This window comes from Populus nigra, chromosome 3 (assembly GCF_951802175.1).
Source record: "Populus nigra chromosome 3, ddPopNigr1.1, whole genome shotgun sequence".
NCBI classification, from domain to species: domain Eukaryota; kingdom Viridiplantae; phylum Streptophyta; class Magnoliopsida; order Malpighiales; family Salicaceae; genus Populus; species Populus nigra.
In genome coordinates this window covers 18,153,231-18,174,212 of record NC_084854.1, presented here as the reverse complement: position 1 = coordinate 18,174,212, position 20,982 = coordinate 18,153,231, and the positions used below count along the sequence as shown (strand labels likewise).

At 33.8% G+C, this 20,982-nt stretch overlaps 2 protein-coding genes and 1 long non-coding RNA gene across 4 annotated transcripts; all 3 read right to left on the bottom strand.

Moving 5' to 3' along the window:
- Positions 1–542: 542 nt before the first annotated feature.
- On the bottom strand, positions 543–7,480 carry LOC133689908 (ethanolamine-phosphate cytidylyltransferase-like). Its single transcript, XM_062110012.1, has 8 exons — positions 6,719–7,480; positions 6,454–6,635; positions 5,974–6,045; positions 4,777–4,844; positions 2,269–2,389; positions 1,203–1,268; positions 996–1,118; positions 543–813 (listed from the first exon to the last, which is right to left on the bottom strand). The coding sequence occupies exons 1-8, from the start codon at positions 7,302–7,304 to the stop codon at positions 742–744; spliced, it is 1,290 nt and encodes a 429-aa protein (XP_061965996.1). The 5' UTR covers positions 7,305–7,480; the 3' UTR covers positions 543–741.
- An 11-nt stretch (positions 7,481–7,491) lies between these two features.
- LOC133689909 (uncharacterized) lies at positions 7,492–8,719 on the bottom strand. Its single transcript, XR_009841361.1, has 2 exons — positions 8,262–8,719; positions 7,492–7,732 (listed from the first exon to the last, which is right to left on the bottom strand). It is a non-coding gene; the product is annotated as an uncharacterized LOC133689909 (long non-coding RNA).
- Positions 8,720–11,974: 3,255 nt separating this feature from the next.
- Positions 11,975–15,025, bottom strand: LOC133688551 (bifunctional protein FolD 1, mitochondrial). Of its 2 annotated transcripts, none has more exons than XM_062108060.1 (5): positions 14,725–15,025; positions 14,314–14,642; positions 13,512–13,748; positions 13,226–13,393; positions 11,975–12,243 (listed from the first exon to the last, which is right to left on the bottom strand). In XM_062108060.1, exons 1-5 carry the CDS (start codon positions 14,903–14,905, stop codon positions 12,136–12,138), a joined length of 1,023 nt encoding a protein of 340 aa, XP_061964044.1. In that variant the 5' UTR covers positions 14,906–15,025; the 3' UTR covers positions 11,975–12,135. The 2 variants fall into 2 exon arrangements, with proteins under 2 accessions (XP_061964044.1, XP_061964043.1); XM_062108059.1 differs by lacking the exon at positions 11,975–12,243 and adding an exon at positions 12,703–12,996 and having other exon boundaries at positions 14,725–15,024.
- Between the last annotated feature and the right edge of the window lie 5,957 nt (positions 15,026–20,982).

Below are 20,982 nucleotides of genomic sequence, written 5' to 3'. Positions count from 1 at the left end.
ATGATTAAGATTTGCTTTCATCCAGTGATCATGCTTTTCTTGCATTCTTATACATGTGTGTTTAATGTTAATGGCTAAAATTGGCTTCTAATCCTTGCTCGGTTGCGAGAGTAAAAAAAGAAGGAAAGAAACACCCAAACTGACAGGTCAATTCGAAGCCCAGTCTAGCTACCGAAAATTGGTGCAGAGAAATGCTTTTCATACCCTCGATTCCTCTTACAAATTTGGCAAAAACTCCTGACATGAGAAATTCTCTTCAAGGCTAGATTATTAACTTACAACTGCTAGACTAGCAAAAGAACCAAAAGAGAGAAATGAAAAGAATTTCATAGTTTAAAGTCCCAAGGCGTCCGCGCACCACAAGGGCAACATGTACACGATCGCTCCTAAGAAGGGCATAATAATGTTCAGAGATAAAAACTATTATTAATTGCTTTTGGTGTATGCCCAAATTCACGTGAGACCAGCTTGATAAATATGATCCATCGACCTATATGAGTGTGAAACCCAGAGTACCTCAAATAAATACCCAAGTGGATCTCTTGAAAAAACTTAACAATCCAGCTCCTCAATTTTGATATTAATAAAAATAAAAATAAAAAATATATGAGATCCAAACCACAAATCACAACCTCATGGGGTTGTGTGTGATGTTAGCACTCAAGTAACTCCATTATAGCGGTATTACTAACTAAACAAACGTGCAGTCAACAAGCCATGCAGTTGCGGCTTGGTGTAGCCTCAATCACCAGCGACATAAGTTTTATCCTCGTAATATCTCTTCTCACTTTCTCCCTTCTTCTGATTACGTTTCTGCATACAAAAGATGCACTTCTGTGAGCTTGAACCGGAAAAAGAAGTGTGCACTAAATAAGTATCTAATCCCTATAGCTCCAAAATGATCAACCAATGGTTTTATGAGCATGCCTCCCTATGCAAAACACTCATCTACAATTTGTCAACATAAAATAGTATGGTAGGGGGTTTAGGTGAACCTGATATGCTTCATGATTTGATACAATCCTCCTAATTATCGTGGTAGTTGTAATATCCAAAGGGCTATCCAAAACTTTGAAGATACCCATACTGATTGGCACGGCGTATGGATTGTCTTGTTCCTGCGAAGTCAGCAACATCATAATAAGCAAGTGAATGTGTTTACTCAGTGCTACTAGGCTTCTTGCTATACAACTACGATTTACCTTCTGAAAGTCATCGTTCTCTGCAACTGTCCCATGAACAACTGATGAGATGTTGAAGGTTGTGATCTGCAGTCACCAATAATTTTTATTATGTCTAGAAAAATCTGATAAAAAGACTAAACAAGAAATCAAAAAGGTTAAAAAATAACAATAATTATAATAAAAAAGAATCGAATATAGGATGATAATCATAACAGGCCTCACACATCTCTCTTAACACTGCTAGCGACTACCTGAGCAACACCTTTCTTAAGCGTGTGCATCAAGAATTATGATTGAACAATCTGAGAACTTCTAGGAGTCAATTGTGCAAGTTCAAAACAGTTTGAGGCCAGCTTCCCTCAGGACAGCAAAGACAAGATGACAGAGTAAACAAAGTTCAAGACTAGAAAATACGATGAGCTCAAGCTATATAACATTTAATGTAAGTGTCTACATCATTACCAAGCAGGGCAATGCTTCATAATGGCCTTTCCCCCTTCCTGAGGAAAAGAGGAGTGTCTTTGTCTTACTTTTACTTATTTGCACTGAAATAATCCACAGAAGTTCCCCAAAGAAGTCATGGATGCCTGTTAGTTTAGTTGGTAACACCTATCACCTATGTTTGAATTCCACTCACATTAGAAAGAGAGCTTCCATTCAAAATCTTTATAGAAAAGAAGAAGAGGGGAAAAACAAGAGTCAGGATTCCCTCTCTGTCCTTGCCAGCTCAAGTTCCACTAAGAATTTAAAATATAAGTCAGACAGGAAGAGAAATAGCCAGCTACCACATTCTATCAGACCACCAAAAAACCCAGCCTATGCTAAGGCAACAATAAGAAGATTGCACTCGTGTGAGTTACTGCTTATTTACAAAATATGTCCATTATTTGTGGCATTATTTTCATAAGCCAATAACAGTGATATGTATATCATCTGGGATTTTAAAAAGCTAAGTGACAAAGTCAGCAATGACAAGAAAAAATAATCGGCAGTTAATAAAGATGAAAGAAACAGAAAAAAAAGATCACTTATTTACTGGACAGATGGAAAAACAAGGACAGAATAAATTTAATAGCATACTAACCATGTCTTTGGATATTTCCCATGGAGCACCTATAATCACCTCATCCACATATCGACATGCCAACACACTTAGGCTTCTTTCATGAAGATTCATAATAGGACGGTGTGCTCCTCTTTTAGCACTGCAGAACCAGTCCAGGAAAAAAACACCCCCAATTATTAAACCAATCAAAGCTTAAAAAATGATAAATAGAATAAAATTCGTCATTGTTCCCTTGCAGAGAGTGTGAAATTAAACTACCATCCAATTATGATAATATTATTGTAGCTCTCTGGAGAAAAGTTCAGCATCAGATGCTATACATAAATATGATGATTTCCAAAGAGAACTTTTAATGAGCTACTGAAGCGTGAGGTCATTCAATTTCTAAGTAGCACTACTATTCAATGCACCATTATAGCTACATTTTAAATCAAGCAGCCATTTAAAGAGAAGCTTTGATGAGCCATTGAAGCACAAGGTTTTCCAAAATTCTCTCAATGGTAACATGTACAATTACATTCCTAAGAACCATGTGATTCTGAGAATATACAGCTTCCAAAGGTTTATTCCACAAAACCCTGTATTCTTCCTTGATGCTAAATATCTGCAAAGTAGATCTCAGTGAGAAACCAAATTCAACTTTCTAGAGCAAGTGCTTGACTCAAATAAAAGTCAGAACTATAGCCTAATGTAGACTTATCAAAAGTGACCAGGGCCTAAACGTAGAATAAATTTAATAATCCAATTTTGTGCAAGTTTCTGCGTAAGACATGATCTAGAAGGAGTACAAGAGCAATAGAAGGGATTGGGAATCTAATGGACAATTAATAAAAACAGTGTTCATTATGATAGAAGTGGCCAGACAAAGTCAGCTCGCTAGACTGGCAAACATATGGTTCATGAGCATTTACCATTCACTGTGTTTTGCATAAACCTTACAACTACAATGTTTCCCTTTGCCAAGCACATGCCAGTAGTATATTTCAGATGCATTAGCCTACAGCTGGACTTTCGCCCATTCACATAAGAGAAGCACATATCATGCCATGGTGCCTTCCTCGCACAGTCAAGCATGGATGTAAGCTAATGTCTTTTATATCTACAAGCTATAAAACCAATGTCATTTGGATGATCATTGTGAATGGTGTGCCTGATCAGAATCTCACATGTTTAATGCCTATGAAAAAGATGTGAGAAATGTGAAAACCCAGAGCAATAGCCAAGAAACCAAGAAACCCTGGCTTTTTGAAACTGAAAAACTGCATATCTGCTTGCAAAGCATAAATATGTGAAGAATTATACAATATATCATTGTTCACTCATTCTCATGGTTGTTAAAGTTGATTTGTTCTGGGATTGGATGGAGAAATTTAAAACCCTTGAATTTCATAAAATTGTGAAGCACACCAAAAAAAAATGAATTTATGAAGAATGTTGATGGGGCCAACTTCTTAAAAAGTAAAACTGCTCCATAACATGTGAATCTGACAAATATATGGAAAGGGTAGTGTTGGGAAGTTTCCCTTGCTTTTTCATTTCTTGTGGGCTCCACTTCTTAAGAACTAAAGTTGTCCTTAAAGCCTTAGAACTCTGATGCATTTAGAGAGGTGTGCTGTGGAAAATTTGGCAGTTACTTTCGAGCTGATTGATCCACTCCAGTTGAATTCTAGCACTTTAAGAATTTCTTCCAAATATGTCAAATCCTACTACTACTCCAACTAAGATTTAGTTTTACCACTAATTTGGTTGAAATTCGTGGTTAGAAAGCAGCAATGCTAGAGTTAGATCATAGATCATAAAAGTGGATCCTGTTTTCGTCTGTGTTACTACCCACTTTGTTCCTATGATCTTTCAAAAAAATGTTGAATAAAGAACATGAATCTCACTAATGGTTTCTTGACACAATAGACTTATTTGATCCTCGTTCCAAGTCATCTCAGTTGCTTTTACAGTCCAGAATGTTGTTTTTTTCCAGGTTTTGAAATTTTCATGCAGCTTCCATGGTTCTTGTTCAGGGCCAGTGGGAAACATATATTCACCAGTGTTCACAAGCAAATGTTAATAAAATAACTTGCAAAGCATTTCCCATTCAAATCTTGACTACTAAAAGAAGAAAATAAATCAAGAATAAAAGTATCATTAGCATCTTTTCCTAGTTCATTCTTATCTCAACATCTTACATAGTGCAGAAAATCATTCTTTCTGGTTTAGAATTGTTAGGCAAGTCTCATTCAACTTAAATTTTTCCTTTTTATCCCAGGCACGGAGGGATATTCCTGGTGTATTCATCAGTGTCACCAAAGAAATGCTTATATAAATGCCATGAACATAAATATACCTAGAATAATACTAGGGGCAGGCTATTTTCTAGTGCTCGAAGCAGAATACTTTCTTTTTTCTTTTTCATATTAGTATATAGCACATAATATAATATGCATGCAGCAAAGTAAATTCCAGGGAAAGCAAAGACAAAACCAGGAAGTAGGAAAATAAAGTGTAAAGTTAACTGATCACGAAGAGAGCTACCTGACGATCTGATCATTGTGTATTCCAACAAGTAGAAAATCTCCCAGAGTTCGAGCAAGCCTGAGAATCTAAACAGCAGAAATAAATTTATTTTTCTCATGGAAGCACAAAGCAATCACTTAAGCCAACTAAGTTCAGCCAGATGGAACGTGGTGGACAAACTCTTCGCACCATATCATACAATTCAGGACTATACCTGCTACTAAGTAACATATCTTTCTTTCCAGTCCACTAGTCATAAGCTACTCTAGTTTTTCTCATTTATTTATTAAGTTTAGTGACGACAAGCCCAAGGCATAAGGATGTTCCCTTGTTTCAGCACCAAATCGGCGAAGCTTATAGTTTTTAACATGTATTAAGCTCTTTATCCTGTCTTTTCTTTGTCACTCATCTATTAAGGTTCCAGCCATGCTGCACTTGCTTTTGAACACATTACCCCTCTGTTTCCCAAACCCAACACTTGGTTCCACAGATCATAATTTCACTTGATAGTTGTCTTAAAACAAAATGGTCATATGAATAGGCAAATATTAAATAACAAGAAGATTCTATTTTCCAATTCATCAACCCTTCTCCATTCTGAGTGCCACATCCCTTACCGACACCAGCCTTCTGTATAAACAATTGATAAATATAGCAAAACAGATCAAATTTTACTAACCTCTGAACCATTTTCACCATGTTCTATTTCTTGCCATATGAAACTTGCACGCATATATTGACAGCTTTAGAGCTTCTAATTTAAGACATTGAGTTCCAGTATCTCTCCCAGAGTCTAGATTAAAAGTATCCTTATATTGGTTTCATCATTTAAGACTATGGTGATCAGCAACCAATATCATCTTGAATTCGATTCTTCGATATATCCACCATCATTGAAAAGAAGATAACGCTCAATCCCAATCCCCAGTGTAAGTCTGACATGAAGTAGCTCATCTATCCTCCCATTTGTCTTAAACTATTTAGAGGATGATCACAAGCATGCACAAGTCAAATAACAACAGCAAGTACAAATGAGTAATAAAAAGGTGCACTTCACACGTGATTGTGAAAGAGTAACTAGAAAGTGTAGGAATCAGAGGTAGATTGAACTAATTCCTTAAGAACAGAAGAAAGAAAGTTCAAAGTTTAAAAAAAACAGTCATTTGAATCTTTAAAGGCACGGACATGCAAGGATAAAGGAAAAGCATAACCTACCTCGACATGTCCAGCATGGAAGAGATCAAATGCACCATCAATATAAACTATGCGAGCATCGTCCCCTGGCCCCTGGAATCACATGCATGAAAAGTGGTCAAGAAATGACATTGTAAATGGTATTCACACTAAGAAAACAAAAATTCATGTTAAAATTAATTGAAAATAAGTCTTACTTCACCATAAGCAGTAAAGCAGTCCACTTTTACGATTGGGTTCAAACAAACATGGATTGAATAGCAACTAGAACAGCTGTGATTATCTGAATAAATGGTGGGTAACAGGTGACAAGGTCCTAGCACTTGTAACATGCATAAAAGTCACACAACCACGAAACGCACAGATGCCCACTTTGGGAACTTGAGATTCCACACACACAGGAAAAGGCACAAGGTTTAGGGGGACTTGGCAGTAGGAATACACAAATAAGGAATCATTTAACATTAAAGTGAAAATGAGCAGTAGATTGATCATAAATACCTTGCCATTGGAGAATTGAACAATTCTGCGTGAAGTAGGAAGGAAATGAGAAACCCGAGTTCCAGTTCCGGATCCACCTGCTTCAAATTTCTGGCTGTTTCCATGGCTAAACTGCCTCTGCAATGATGAATGATTGTGACTGTCACTAATCGATCTCTCTCGGGTACACAGAAGCATGCGACCTGTTCAAGAATGAAATTTGATCTTATATCCTGAAAGTTGAAACCCTTAATAAATAAATAAATAAAATTAATTAATCATTTACCAACGATATCAGTGCTGGAGACGCCTTCAGTGCGCTTAATCTGTTTGTAACGGCCAGCTTTCTTAGCGAGCGCATAAGCATCGGTGCCGTCAGGGAGAACGCAAGGATCATCTCCGTGAATAATATAATCAATATTATATTCATCAAAAAGCTTCTTCATGAACTCTTCGGTGATAGCATACGGCGCATCGGAAATCACCTCATCCACCCATTTCACCGCATTTACCATAATCATCCTCTCGTGGAGAGGTGTCACTGGAGGACCTTTATTGGCTATGATTTCAGCATCGCTAACAACGCCGACCACCAATTGATCTCCAAGGGCGCGTGCTTGGCGGAGGGCGTTGCAGTGGCCGTAGTGCATCATGTCGAAACATCCGTCCATGTAAACTCGGATTGGCTTCTTCTTTTTCTTGTTTAAAGATAATGACCAATTAGACCTCCATTCGGCGCCGGACTTGAGATAGAAGCCTAAGAGGGATATGCCAACGGAAACCACCAGGCATGTGGCCACAATCTTTATCTTCTCGGGATGCGGTGCAATGTCTGAATCACCACCACCACCACCACCACCACCACCACCCATTCCTTTCTTTTTGCTTGTTTTCCAAAATGAAAAGGAGAGAGATAGCTTGAGCTTGTTATTCTAACGTCTCTCTCTTGCTGTTTTATTCCATCTTCCCACACCTATGTATGCTTTGGCAGCCTCGGCCAGATTTATCATTTATTTGGTCTTTTTGCTCTTGCTCGGCTGGGCTTCCTTTTTTTAAAAAAATTATATTATGTTTGTCTATGTAGTTTAATCGTGATTTTAAAAAAATAATAATAATAATTTTATGTTTTTAGATTTTTTTAAATATTAATATAAAAAATAAATTTAAAATGAAAGGCAATCTGAAAAGTTACTTTACCACGAATTCAAACACGCTGACGTATCTTCTCTTATTCCATTCCTCTCTCTTAACGTCGTCGTTTTCGTCTTTTTCCCTATTGGACTCTGAGCTTTCTTCCATTCTTACCTCAACAGATCCACAAGGCGTCCTTTTAGCCCACGAATCATACCCTCAAAGCATAGGAATAATGTTGAAGAAATGAAACGCAATGACAGAATATGGTGATTGTTTTTAAGAGTTTTTTTTTAATATATTATAATAATATTTTTTATTGTAAAAAAAAATTATTTTTAACGTGAACAATTTAAAAATATAAAAAATAAATTTAAATATGAAAATTTAAATTTTAAAAAAACTCGTTTCAAACGTGTTCCGATCCTCCGGAACAACTTGCAATGGCAGAGAATTGAAGGCCAAGCAACGCCGGATTTTTAAATTTCTCAAATTTTCTCTTTTTTTCTCAACATAAAACTGAAAAATAATAAAAAAGGAAAAAAAAAGAAGGAAATTTAAATATACTTGGGCATCAGAGAGAGAGAGAGAGAGAGGAGACCGACGGTTTTTGATAAATAAAAATGGTGCAGCAACGTGGACTTGAATTCAGTTAATTAATTAATTTTCTGTTGAATTTCAGATTTTCTAGTACTTACTGGAGGACAGCCGCGTCTGTTCCGTCTTGATCACTCCAATATATTTAAATTGGTATTTGATTCAAATCGGAAACTTTGAGTTATTTGAGATCAGAAATGGCATCAACGGAAGGTCTGGTGCCGATTACCAGAAAATTCCTGGCATCTTATGACGACAAATACCCTTTCGCCCCTCTCCCCGACGACGTTTCTCGCCTTTCCTCCGAGATCCGCTCCATTATCGCAGACTTGTTGCTAATTTCTGGTTTCCTGGTTTTGTTTTCGTATACAAGTCTAATTATTTATTTTGTCCTAGCAGGTACCTTTTAGCATTGATGGTCCTTCCACAGCTGATACTACCTCATCGACGTTACGAGTCTGAGCAGGTGAGTTACTGAATGTTTTACCACTCCTTCCAGAATGATGGAAAGGTCTCGCCCATGACATTTATGTTGTCACACGGAAACTTCTCCACGTGCATATCTGGAAACTACCAGGTTTATTTGGGATAATTCATATTCGGCATTTAAAAAAAAAGGTAAGAAGGCACGCGGGGCATTGACGACATTATTTGATTTCGGACAATTTGTCTGCCGGCGGAAGATATTGTGTTTTAAATTTTTTATTTTTTATTTAAATTAATTTTTTTATATTATTTTGAAATGTTAATATTAAAAATAAATAAAAAATAAAAAGTATTAATTTAATATATTTTTAAACAAAAAATATTTTAAAAAACAATCGCATTACGTTATACATGTGAGCGGTGATGATGCATCCATAACTATTCAACATTGATGCAACCATCTTATTTTTTAAGGTTATTGGAAATATAATAGTAGTTATTTTTTAAAGTATATTTTGTTCAAAAAATTATTTTTTTATTTTTAAAAAATTATTTTTAACATTAACACATCAAAATAATCTAAAAACACTAAAAAAATTAATTAAAAAAATTAATTTTTTTAAAACACTTTTAAAACCAACAAGGTGTAATCCAGAACCACCCTAACTTGTATTGATATGCTTGCACATGACCTCACAAAATTGCCATCCATTCTCCCCGCGTGTGTGTGTTGAAATGTTAATACATTAGATTGATCAAGGTCAACTATGTTTAACCCTTAAGATACTCAATTTGAAGCATAAGCTTATGACAAGACCATGGAATCAAATTCGAAACAAATTAGGATCTCCAATTCAAATTAACCAAAGATTAAGACCTGAAATGAAAAAAAATTCAATTAAAAGAGATCTATAAAAATAACTTGAGCAAACCTAAAATGATGGCTCAAGCTATGATGCAGTTCGAATCAGTGTTTTCAAAGATGAAAGAAAAATTCAAGACTCAGGTGATTGACCAGACTGGATTTATTAAGTCAGGTTAATTTAATAATATGATTAAGAAAAGACCCGAGATAACCCAAGTCATTTTCATTAATGAAAAATCATATAGAAACAAAAAAAAAAAAGCTTAATCTCTAAATAAGTTAAATAGTGAAAGATAAAACCGAAAAAACATGAACTTAAAAAGAGAAAAAAAATAAATGATTTTTTACTTCACGCTATGCTGTTGGTTAAATATTTTCTGTATCCTTAAAAAAATGTTAAAATAATTAAAGATGATGACATATTGGATGATGTATTTTTAAAAATAAATGTTGAGCAATTAATTTAATTTAATTAAAAAAACTTTTAAAAAAATTAAATCCAATAAAGAACAAAATATAAAAAGACCCAAATTATTTTTTAAAATAGTGAAAACCCTATACAAAAAGAAAAAAAAAGGTATAAAAGGCCCAATATTCAATTAAATCAAATGTCAAATGATAAAATTGGAAAACATGAGTTTAAAAAAAAGAAGAAAAACAACAACAACAACAACAAATGAACTGTAACAAATCTCTTAAATTTTGGTTAATCTCTCAAATTCATAACCCGTTAAATTATAGACTCTGGATCAATCAAGAAGCTCAATTTGATGTTGAATAATGAAATAAAAAAATTCGATTTTAAAAACCTGTCAAGATTAAAAAAATAGCAATCAAAAGAATAATGATAAAATATGATATGTAAATATAATGAAGGAGTATGAAATTGTAAAAAAAAAAATCAATTCTAAAAATTATCCCAAATAAAATAAATAGAAATAAAAATAATGATAACCAATTCTAAATAAATAAATAAAAATAGAGGGTGACGTAAAAAAAAATTAAAAAACAAGGATCAAATCCTAAAAAAAAAAAATTAAAGGATTGTTGTGAAATGTTACAAGGACAGGCACAAAAACCAAAGAAAACAAGAGAAAGAAGGGGTAAAAAAAAAGAAAGTCAACCGTCACCAAACCACTCGGAATTAAGCCACACGCGCTGCTTAGGAAAGTAGCCCCTGCCGTTGCGAATCAAAAAACACTAGTAGTTTTTTTATCAATTAAATTATCAAATCATCCTCGGAACCACATGATTATTGCAAAAAACAAAAAAAAACATTGTGAAATCACAAACATGCCCTTAAATCCAATCCTAAGATTTTTTTTTTATTTCAAGGATAATAGAGTAGCTACGCTGTGCATGGTTAAAGTAAATTTTGAAAAGCCTCTTTACTAAAGTTGATTTTTTTTAAGTTCAATAGAATAATTGCAATGTGCAAAAAATTATAAAAAGATCGAGATATCCTTAAACAAATTTAAAATAATAAATAAATCTAGCGAAAAGACCAATTTACCCTAAAAAAATAGTTATATATGATTTTTTTTTAAGGATAACCATGAATTCAATATTATAATCCATAGTGAATTAAGACATTTCTACAATGGCTTTCCCTGGTCAAATAGGTTATGTTAATTGTCATTTCCCGAGACATTATTATGAACTTGTTAAGGTATGCTTGCTGCACCAAATGAGAACACTGCATATATCCAGGGGCAATGACTATTTGATTTATGATCCTAATTGTTTTACCATAAAATATATAGATAAGGTTAAAAATTAATTATTTAATAATTAGATAATCAAATAAAACTTAGAAAACAAGAGTGTATAAAAAAAATGTAAACATAAGCAAAATGTGAACAATTATAATAAACCATGTAAATTAAAAGGCAATAATAACTCATATGACTGTGTGATCATGAAAGCAACTCTAAAAGATGAAAGTTACTAACAATTGATATATAGTAAATAAAAGATTAGTAATTGTTGATATCACTCGACTATATAAGACATACGGTAAGAAAGATGAAAATAAACAACAACAATTATATTGCATTTCAATTAAGTTCACAGTATTTTCAAAACATGTTTATCAAGTAGGCATATAATTGTAAGCTAATAACTAATAAGCAATAGTTTATTGACAGTAATTCTATAGGCGATAACTCTATAAACGATATAATAGTAGGCGATAATCAAGTAGGCTTGCAATTTTCTTTGTAATCAGTAGACTAGTAATTTCAACTCCATAAACCAGAAATATCAAAACAATGTTCCATTATCCCGGAGTTCCAATTCTTGGATGTTATAAGAATATAAATCACTCATGAATGTAACTATTCATTTATGTAACTATTCATTTACTAAGTTATTGAGTTTACGTTACATTTACATTCAAATTATTTTAGTTATTATGTGATTTTTTTTAGTTGAATTATTGTTTATGTGGAAATGAATTTAATTATATTAATATTTTTGTAATTCTGTAATATAAATTTAAAATTATATAAGTAAATCGAGAACTATATTCCAAGTTTAAACTAGTTAACTTAAAACTCCAATGTTAAATTTTAAAGTGATTTTTTAATTGAGATAAACACATGAAAATCTACATCAAACACTATTACGGTTGAAGCTTGAGAATTGGATGAAGCGGTTGTGTTGTGTGGAGCAGAAATAGGAATTCAGAAGGTTATTCTAGAAGGTGATGCTGAGGCGGTCATTGAAGCTGCAAATCGTAACCAAACACACCTTCGAAAGAGGTCCATCCTTCCATATGGTGGCAAGTGTCTCTGCAAATGTGTAGCAGGTGCTGTCAGAATGAGCACGGGTCTAGAAGAGACAAGGGCACAAAGGGCCATAAGTGGGAATCTTGATTCTGATCAATATCTTTAGATTCTTTACTGCAAGATTGGGTCCCAACAAATACGTAGAAGACAATCTTGAATTCATTGTTTATGAACATGCTTGGAACGCGGTGTAAACGCGTTATCAAAAACAAAACAAAAAAAACTAAAATTTAATATAATTTATATGTTTTAAATAATTTCTTTTTAAAAAAAAACATTAACATTTATTTTTACATAAAAAATTATTTAAAAAACAACCAATGTTACTGTAAAGCATCCTCAGTGTATTTATCCATCTTTGACAGAGTAAAAAAAAAAAACAGGCCGCTTGCTAAAAGACTGGAGACAATCTTTGCTTCGTCTTAAGCTGAAAAAAAGAAATCACGTTTGAATGGCACGTGGTTAAGCTTGAAATGATGCAGCCAGCCAGTATGAGTGTCATGATTAACCTTTCCTCAAAATATCTTCCATAGTGGTTAAAACAAATATGATGATAGAAAGGCAACGCAAGAATAAACTAAGTGGTCAAGTGAAGTCATAAGCCCGCTTGGCAGAATCCAGAGTATTTGAGAGAAGCATAGCGATTGTCATGGGTCCAACTCCTCCAGGCACGGGAGTAATGGCTGATGCCACCTTCGATGCTTCTTCATAGCAAACATCTCCAATGAGACGGTAACCATTCTCACAGCTGGGGTCCTGCCCACCAATATGTCCAAATCTGTAAAACCTCTATAAAAACAACTGCCTCCCCCCAATGAATTGCACATCAATTACTGGCCTTGTCCCATTTGGTTGTCAAAATTAATGAAAAAACTTATTAATGGTTGTTTCTTTAGAATGGTTTAACCACAAAATGTTGTTCGTCCATTGAAAATATACGCTAGCCTTTGACAAAATGCAAACAGAAAGAAGTTGGAATATTTACCTCCACTGGGAAAGTTCCTACATCAATAACAACAGCACCAGGCTTTAACCAATTGCCACGGACCAGATTGGGCACTCCAGTAGCAGTAACAACAATGTCCGCTTCCCTTGCAATCTGCTCTGGATTCTTTGTGAATGCATGTACAATGGTGACAGTCGCGTGATGCCTCTACAAAACATTTTCAATGAACCTATTAATAAAACAGTGCAAGTAATTATTTATCCCAAAAAGAAACAATGAAAGTGCTGATTAAGACGAGGATTTAATTATAGCAAACATGGGGTACCTGCAACAGCAAGGATATGGGCAGTCCAACTATGTTGCTTCTCCCAATAACCACGGCATTCTTCCCCATGATTTCGACACTTGACCTGATTAATAGCTCAATGCAACCCTTTGGAGTGCATGGGATGAACAACGGTTCCCTTCCTCTCATTGCAAGGTTCCCCATATTGAGTGGATGGAAGCCATCTACATCCTTTTCTAACTTGAGCACATTCAAAATCTTCCCCTCGTCCAAATGCTGGCCCATAGTACAAATGTTTTAAGTCATCCATAGAACACCAACTTCTCAAATAGGCTTGCATCAAATCCTGAACTATTTCAATGCTATATATGAGTAGCTAACATGACCAACTACCATAAAATGCTAATGTCTGGTATTAGATATCCCATAGTAAGAATAAATTCATTATGCTGTTGTGAGGAATTTTGTATACCTAATCAAATATCTTACAGCAAAATGCATTAAGGTGTAACATGGAGATCATCATCATCATCATTCCAGGTACAAACTTCAAACTAGTAGACCGCTTACTCTTCAAAACAAATTACTTTGACATGGGAAATATGAAAGGACAAAGCAATTACTTTGACATGGGAAATATGAAAGGACAAAGCAACATGTATTGGCACCATAATCCGGCATTTCTAGATGATAATGAACCTCAAAATATCACTAAGATTTTCAGTCACAGGGAAGGGAAGCCAAATATAGGGATAATTGTGGGATCCATGTATTCGCACCAAAGCCAGGAATGAAACCATAAAACAGCCAAAGCATTAAAATGATGGTGAGTGGAAATTACTTGGGGCAGAGGAAGCTGCACAAGAATACCATGAATAGATGGGTCCTCGTTAAAAGCGGACAAGGCATGAATAACATCATCTTGTTTACAATCTTGCGGGAACTGTGTGACAAGAGACTTGATTCCAGCATCCTCGCAAGCTTTAACCTTGTTGCGAACATATGTAAGAGAGTCCCTTCGGTCGCCCACAAGAATTACAGCCAAGCCAGGAACTTTTCCAACGGAATCCTTCATCCTCCTAACCTGTTCAGCAATTCTGAACCTTATTTCATCCGCAATCAACTTGCCATCAATTACAAGAGCAGAAGAAGGGTGGTCATTAGCTGTGCCTGTGTATTTAAAATAACAGAATTAATAGAGATTTAATTTCTTTCTAGCTAGTTATTGAAAAAGTTAGGGAAAATGACTAACAACAGTTCTTAATTGCTGGGGATGATGGAGGCCAAATGTCAGGGAGGTCGAGAGAGAGTAGAGATGAAGGAAACTTAAGAATTGGGCTGCTGCTTATTGATGATGATGATGTAAAGCAATTGTTATTTACTCTTTGGCCGATAATGTTAGCAATAACACTTGTCCTCCTCACTATCATCATCGTCGTCTTCTTCTTCTTCCACTCTCAGCTGAGATGAGCTTGAACCTAAACCCTAAACCTCATTTTCACTTAGATGACGACGATCAATCTTTTTGTTAGAAGAAAAGCTAGCTTGTGATTGACTGACTGACATGTCACCCACTACTACTGCAGCCAGTGATTCCAACTGGGCTTTTCTTCTCCAGGGTCCAGGAAAATAGAGTTCTGGGCTCCTGGGCCACTTCCCACTCCAATACTACTGCTGCTTGAGGCCCATATTCCCAAACTTGAGTTTATATGATCTCCAGTCCAGTACAGTTCAGTACTGATTGCATGCATGCCAGGTGGTTTTATTTTGTTGGTGAGATGATAGCTCTCCTTTTCCTTTACAGAGATTTGAGCTCTCTCTTTTCTTTTCTTTTCTTTTTTCTCTGTGTGTTTTAATCTTGCTTAGAGTTTGCAGGGAGAGAGGATTTACCAACCTGATTACCTGCAACCTTGAAAGATTAGCAATCTGGCATTATTTGTACTCCACTTAGCGTTCATGTGATTTGTAACGATAATTCATCCCGTAAGTTGGAGTGGGACCAATTTCTAGCTAGAAGAATCCTAAATAAAATAAAATGAAGAATCTAAATATACACTAAACCTAAAGTTTCCAAGCTATTATCAAACAATTTATCAAAATCATTACCGGAAAATTAAAAAATAACAACAAAAACACTAACAAAAAATATTCCGTCAATAATTTCTAACATAAAGAGCAATGAATAATTTTTATTAGTAATTACTAACAAAATTTTTTATGGAATAGAGAAAGTAAAAAAATAATAAATATTTTATCAACGATTCTAACAGAAATTCACACAAAAAAAATAAATGAAATAAAACTCGATAGTCCCTCCTCTCATCTTCTTCTTCTTTTTCTTCTTCCTGACAAAAAAAACAGTAGACCCCTCCCCTATTTTCTCAGAAGTCTGACCACAATCCTCACAAATCTAGCCACCCAAACCCCCAATATAATCCTAAATCTATATCAAGTAGGTAAACCAATCTTTTTTTTTAACTCATTTATATTTTAGGTTAATTTATTAAAATAAAACTTGTACTATTTGTAGTTTACTTATATATATCAGTGTTTTACAGTTTTTTCATAGAGAATTTTGTTATATTAATATATAATTTGTATTTTAGAGTTTGTTTGGGATTTCGTAGAAATTGATTTCATTTTTCATTTGATGAAATTAAATTTGATTTTATAACGTAGGTGTGTTATAATTGAAGAAATGATGAGTTATTAAATAGATACCAATTTTATTTTGCTGATTTTATTGTCAAGTTGAAAATTTAAGGAAACTTGGGAAATTGATTTTTTTAATTGATATTAATTAAAAAGTATTAATTTGGGTTGAATAAGTTTGAATTGAACAAACAATGGATAATTAGTTATGTACTGATTATTTTTTGCTAATTTTTTTTGTTTAGTTCACATTTTAACGCAAAATTGAGTTTAAGTAGAAATGATAATTAGTTATTGGGTCTCGAGTTCGAGTCAGGGCGTGCACCTCTTGTAAGAGCCTGGGACAGCCGGGGTTTTACTCGCTCACCTGGGCCCACAAAGTGCGCTTTCCGGGGGGTGGGGTTTCCTCGAATCCAAAAAAAAAAAAAGATAATTAGTTATTGGATTATGAATTTATTTTGAATAATTGTTTAAATTTTGAATTGATAGTTACATTATTAATAAATGTTATCACCAATATTATATATACGTTTCATAAGTAATTAGTGATGTAGGTTTTTAGATTTGTGATAGTGAGGAGTGATTGATTATTGTAAGAGAGCGTGAAGTGTTTTTGTGGTTCTGTAATAGGTTGTTTGCTTGAGAAAAGGCTGGTCTGGATTCAACACTATCGTGGGGGCTACTGGTGATGAATATGTGTTTGAATTTGTGGTTTTTTGATATTAAAAAACAATACAGGTTTTTTCGGTTTTTGACATAGAAAACCGAACTAAAACCGTTCAGTTGGAACCAGGTTCGGTTCGGTTTCGGTTTTTTTTTTTAAAAAAATTGGTTTGGTTGTTTTTATAGATAAAAATCAAACTGAATCGAAAATGATCACCTCCATACATAATTCACCCACTTAACCCAATATAAACACAAACTAAATCAAAGTTTATCAAATTGTCATCCACAATCCAAGACAAACATTTATCTTCTCAAATCATCTTAAACACCATAAAAAATACACAACAATTATCAACAATATAAGCACAATCCATACAAAAAATGAATTCAAGATGTTGAGTGCTAAAGAACTCAACCTTCTATAGCAGGTAGAGTTAGTTGGAGTTACTAAAATTAAAGATGTCAATGTTAGTGCACGGGGTGACGTGTGGTTGTATACGGTGGTGCGTAATGGAGACGCTCTGGTGACCTAATTGGCAAGTGACCTACTGGAATAGATATATCCCCCTCCGTTCTTCATGATTGTGTGAGTGGTGCACCTTCACTCTCTTTAAAATGGAAGGTATTGCCTCAAAAAACCTCCAATTTTTTTTAAAGAGTTCCCCTTGTCAAAGAACCATCTCAACCCAAAAGCTTAAGCTATTAGGTGAGGTCCTAGGATATGATTTATATTATTCTCTAACACACCTCCTCAAGTGAAAGCCCTTTGGGCTTGAAACTTGCACAGGCCCACATTACCTTTGTGCTTAATTTTTATCAAATAAATGAGGATGGTGAGATTCGAACTCGAGACCATTTGGTCATTAAAGCTCTGATACCATGTCAAAGAACCATCTCAACCCAAAAGCTTAAGCTATTAGGTGAGGTCCTAGGATATGATTTATATTATTCTCTAACACCCCTCTCATGAGACAACTTTGTTTTTATTTTTTTTTCCTTTACACTTATTATTCTTAAACTAAACTAGTCCTTATTATTTTTTTAATTACATTTTAATCATTATTTTTTTTATTTGATTGATTTTTCCTTCTCTTCCTTTTTTTTTAATTTTTAATTTTTTTAAAATTAACAATTACCAATACAAAAACACTAAGCAAAATGATGGTAAATTATGAAATGATTAGAAATTGGCCAAATCACATTAAAAACATATCTTCCAAGAACCTTGTTATTTGTTTATATGTTTTTCAATTTTTTTGAGAGCATATTGAAAACAGGGGAGGGGGTAAAAAATAAGTGATGGCAGTAAGCATGCCAGTCTTTCATTATGATTTTGAATTTACCAGGATATTTTACATTGCATGATTATAAACTAAACAAATATGATGCTCTCTTGTGATCTAAGCATCCAACATATTTTGGACAACACCAAAAAGCAATTAATTTCTCTCTAAATATATAAAAATAGAAATTTATTTGTATTTTTTTTAGTATCAATATTTCATTCTCATGAAAAAAAAATCGTTTCTAAACCATAAGCTTCAGCATTTTTTTTATTTGTACTTGGGGAACTGAGGTGTGCGAAGGATCGATAAATCAAACACTACTTAGACTGGAGTCTTTCTGCTAAGATTTCACAAGATAAATATTCCTATAGGTCAAAAATGTGAATGAATTTTAAGGCTCTCTGCGTAACTATGTTTGATATATATATATAAACCGATCGAGGGCTATTCCAATATTGTATTTTTAAGATCTTCCTTAGCTAGGGCACAAAATTAAAGCATATATATACAGTAGTTACTTTCAATTTATTACTGCGTACGTTTATATTTGTTGGTATTAATTTATCTTCATGTGAATATTCCAGGTCCAGGCTTCAAATTAAACCCTTGTCCATCGATACCTGTTTTTCTGGTAACATTAATGACAAACTACAATCAACTCATGAATATTAATTAAGAATAAAACGATCGGACCCTTACAAGAAGAAAATAACAAATCATGATTAAAATCGCTGATTTCTTTTTGTGAATTGATATATAAATCACTTCTCCAATTGCATCAAATCATTTATTTTGACTTGTTATATTCTTTGAGTTTATTGGTAGCTAGGTTTTGATTTATATATAGTTCCTTAAGCTTCTTTGTTTTTTTTTTCCTTTTTTTTTTTGTTGAGAGAAGCTGATTTATATATATATATCAATGCACGAGAATATCCATTTATAATTGAATATACGAGAGACTCGTTGAATGAATGATTGGTGTTTTTTGGATGATTATAAGTGAATTATATATGCAATACTATCATGTAAGATTAGCTAGCTATGACTATGTATGAACAGATCCAAGAGGAAAGTGATCATCATGATTTTGCTATACTCAGTTAAAGGCATGCGAATACAACCAAGAGGGATGGATTCTGTATTGTCTCGTAATCAAATTGTTGTTCTGTGATCAATATTATTGCATGGATTTGTGATTGATTTCCTGCACCTGGATCGAACACCGAGACATGGAGATCCAGCAAGAACATGGCGATACAAATTAAATCAATGGATGGATGCATGCATGGTGGCTGGGCTAGCTGGTTTATATATATTATTAATGTACTTAAAAAGGATCGGCATGCAAGAGAGAAATTTAACGTATGCTGTGAGCCGTATCCACTTTTCCCTGTTAATTTTATAGTTATGCCGTTGTTTTGTTGTAAAGCTCGAATGTTTGGTGGGAGTTCTTCCGTCCTTTTCCTATCAACACTGATTATCCTTTCTGTGTATGAATATACATTAATTTTTAACGTAATGCGAATAATTTATCTCCTCCTCGATTGATCATGTGGATGCATGATCTACGATCTTCCTGCCTGCCATCACGTCTCAAATCACCACAAGACATGGTCATTCCTGTCTAAACCATGTCCGCCGCTTGCCACCCTTCCCAAGTACAATCCATGCCCACCTGCATGCAGCTACAATATCCACAGTCCCTAGCTCCTCTTCTCCACTGAGATCCGGCTGCCAAGTACTGGGTAGAAAAAACCAAGAGGAAAAGAAGAAAAAAAGAAAAGGGAGGGGGTGTCAATAATTTGGTCATTATTCGATATTTATGCTTAAAAGTATACAAGTGTTTGGTTGCATCCCATCCATTATATCTCGTACCTTTCGCGAGTCCATTACCAGAACTAAACACAAGACACAATCCACGGATTTCGTCCTGGTGGACCCTTTGAATATCAATTATGAGTTCTTCTCTGTGAAAGCTGTATTTTTAAACAGTTCTTCGATTAATTTAAAGGCTTTTAGCTTGATGGTACGTTGACCCCATCGAATCTGACTAAATCTGGACATGATAAACACATCAATTCCCAGTTATCTAGCTGCATCTCAATTTCTTAATTAATTTAGAGTCAAGGGAAACAAAACAAACAAATGCTCCTGTTCTGTGGATTATTGTTTTGATAGATACGTGTAAATCAAGAGGAAGAAGAAGAGGAAAAAAAGAATTCAAATAGTGGTGGGGTTAGTGACATTCGAGCCCGAGGCAATTCTTGCGTGATACATAATTACTCTCTCCATCCCATTTGTGTTAGCTTTCTTTTTTTTATTTATTTATTTTTAGTTGTCTCGTTTTATTTGGTTTTTTAATTTGAGACTTGAATTCAATTTTTCTATTTAGTAATATTTACACTTGGTTGTAGAAATGATTTGTTAATTCATTCTCATAAAAAAAAAATCACCGTCTGTTAATTTGTGGCTCCTAGAAATTAAATGGTTTTTTTTATAATAAAAAACAGTTCGTGAGTTAATTGTATATTTAGTATTATAGTGCGAATTGTTTTTTAAAAATAATTTTAATTAAAAATATATTAAAATAATATTTTTATTCTTAATATTAACATATTAAAATTATATTTTAGATGAAATAATAATTTAAAAAGAGCATGCAAAAAAGCAAACAATAAAGAACTTCAAATACGAATAAGGCCTGGGAACAAGTACAGGGCCATAAGCCCAAACAAGAATATAAAGAAACAAACTGCTGGTCAGAATACGACAGCTTAGTCTTTAATATTATAATTATTTTTTAAAATATTTATTATTTTAAAATATGTTAAAATAATATATATATATTTAAAATTTTATTTTGGATATAGCATATCAAACGTTTCAAAAATATATAAAAATTTAAT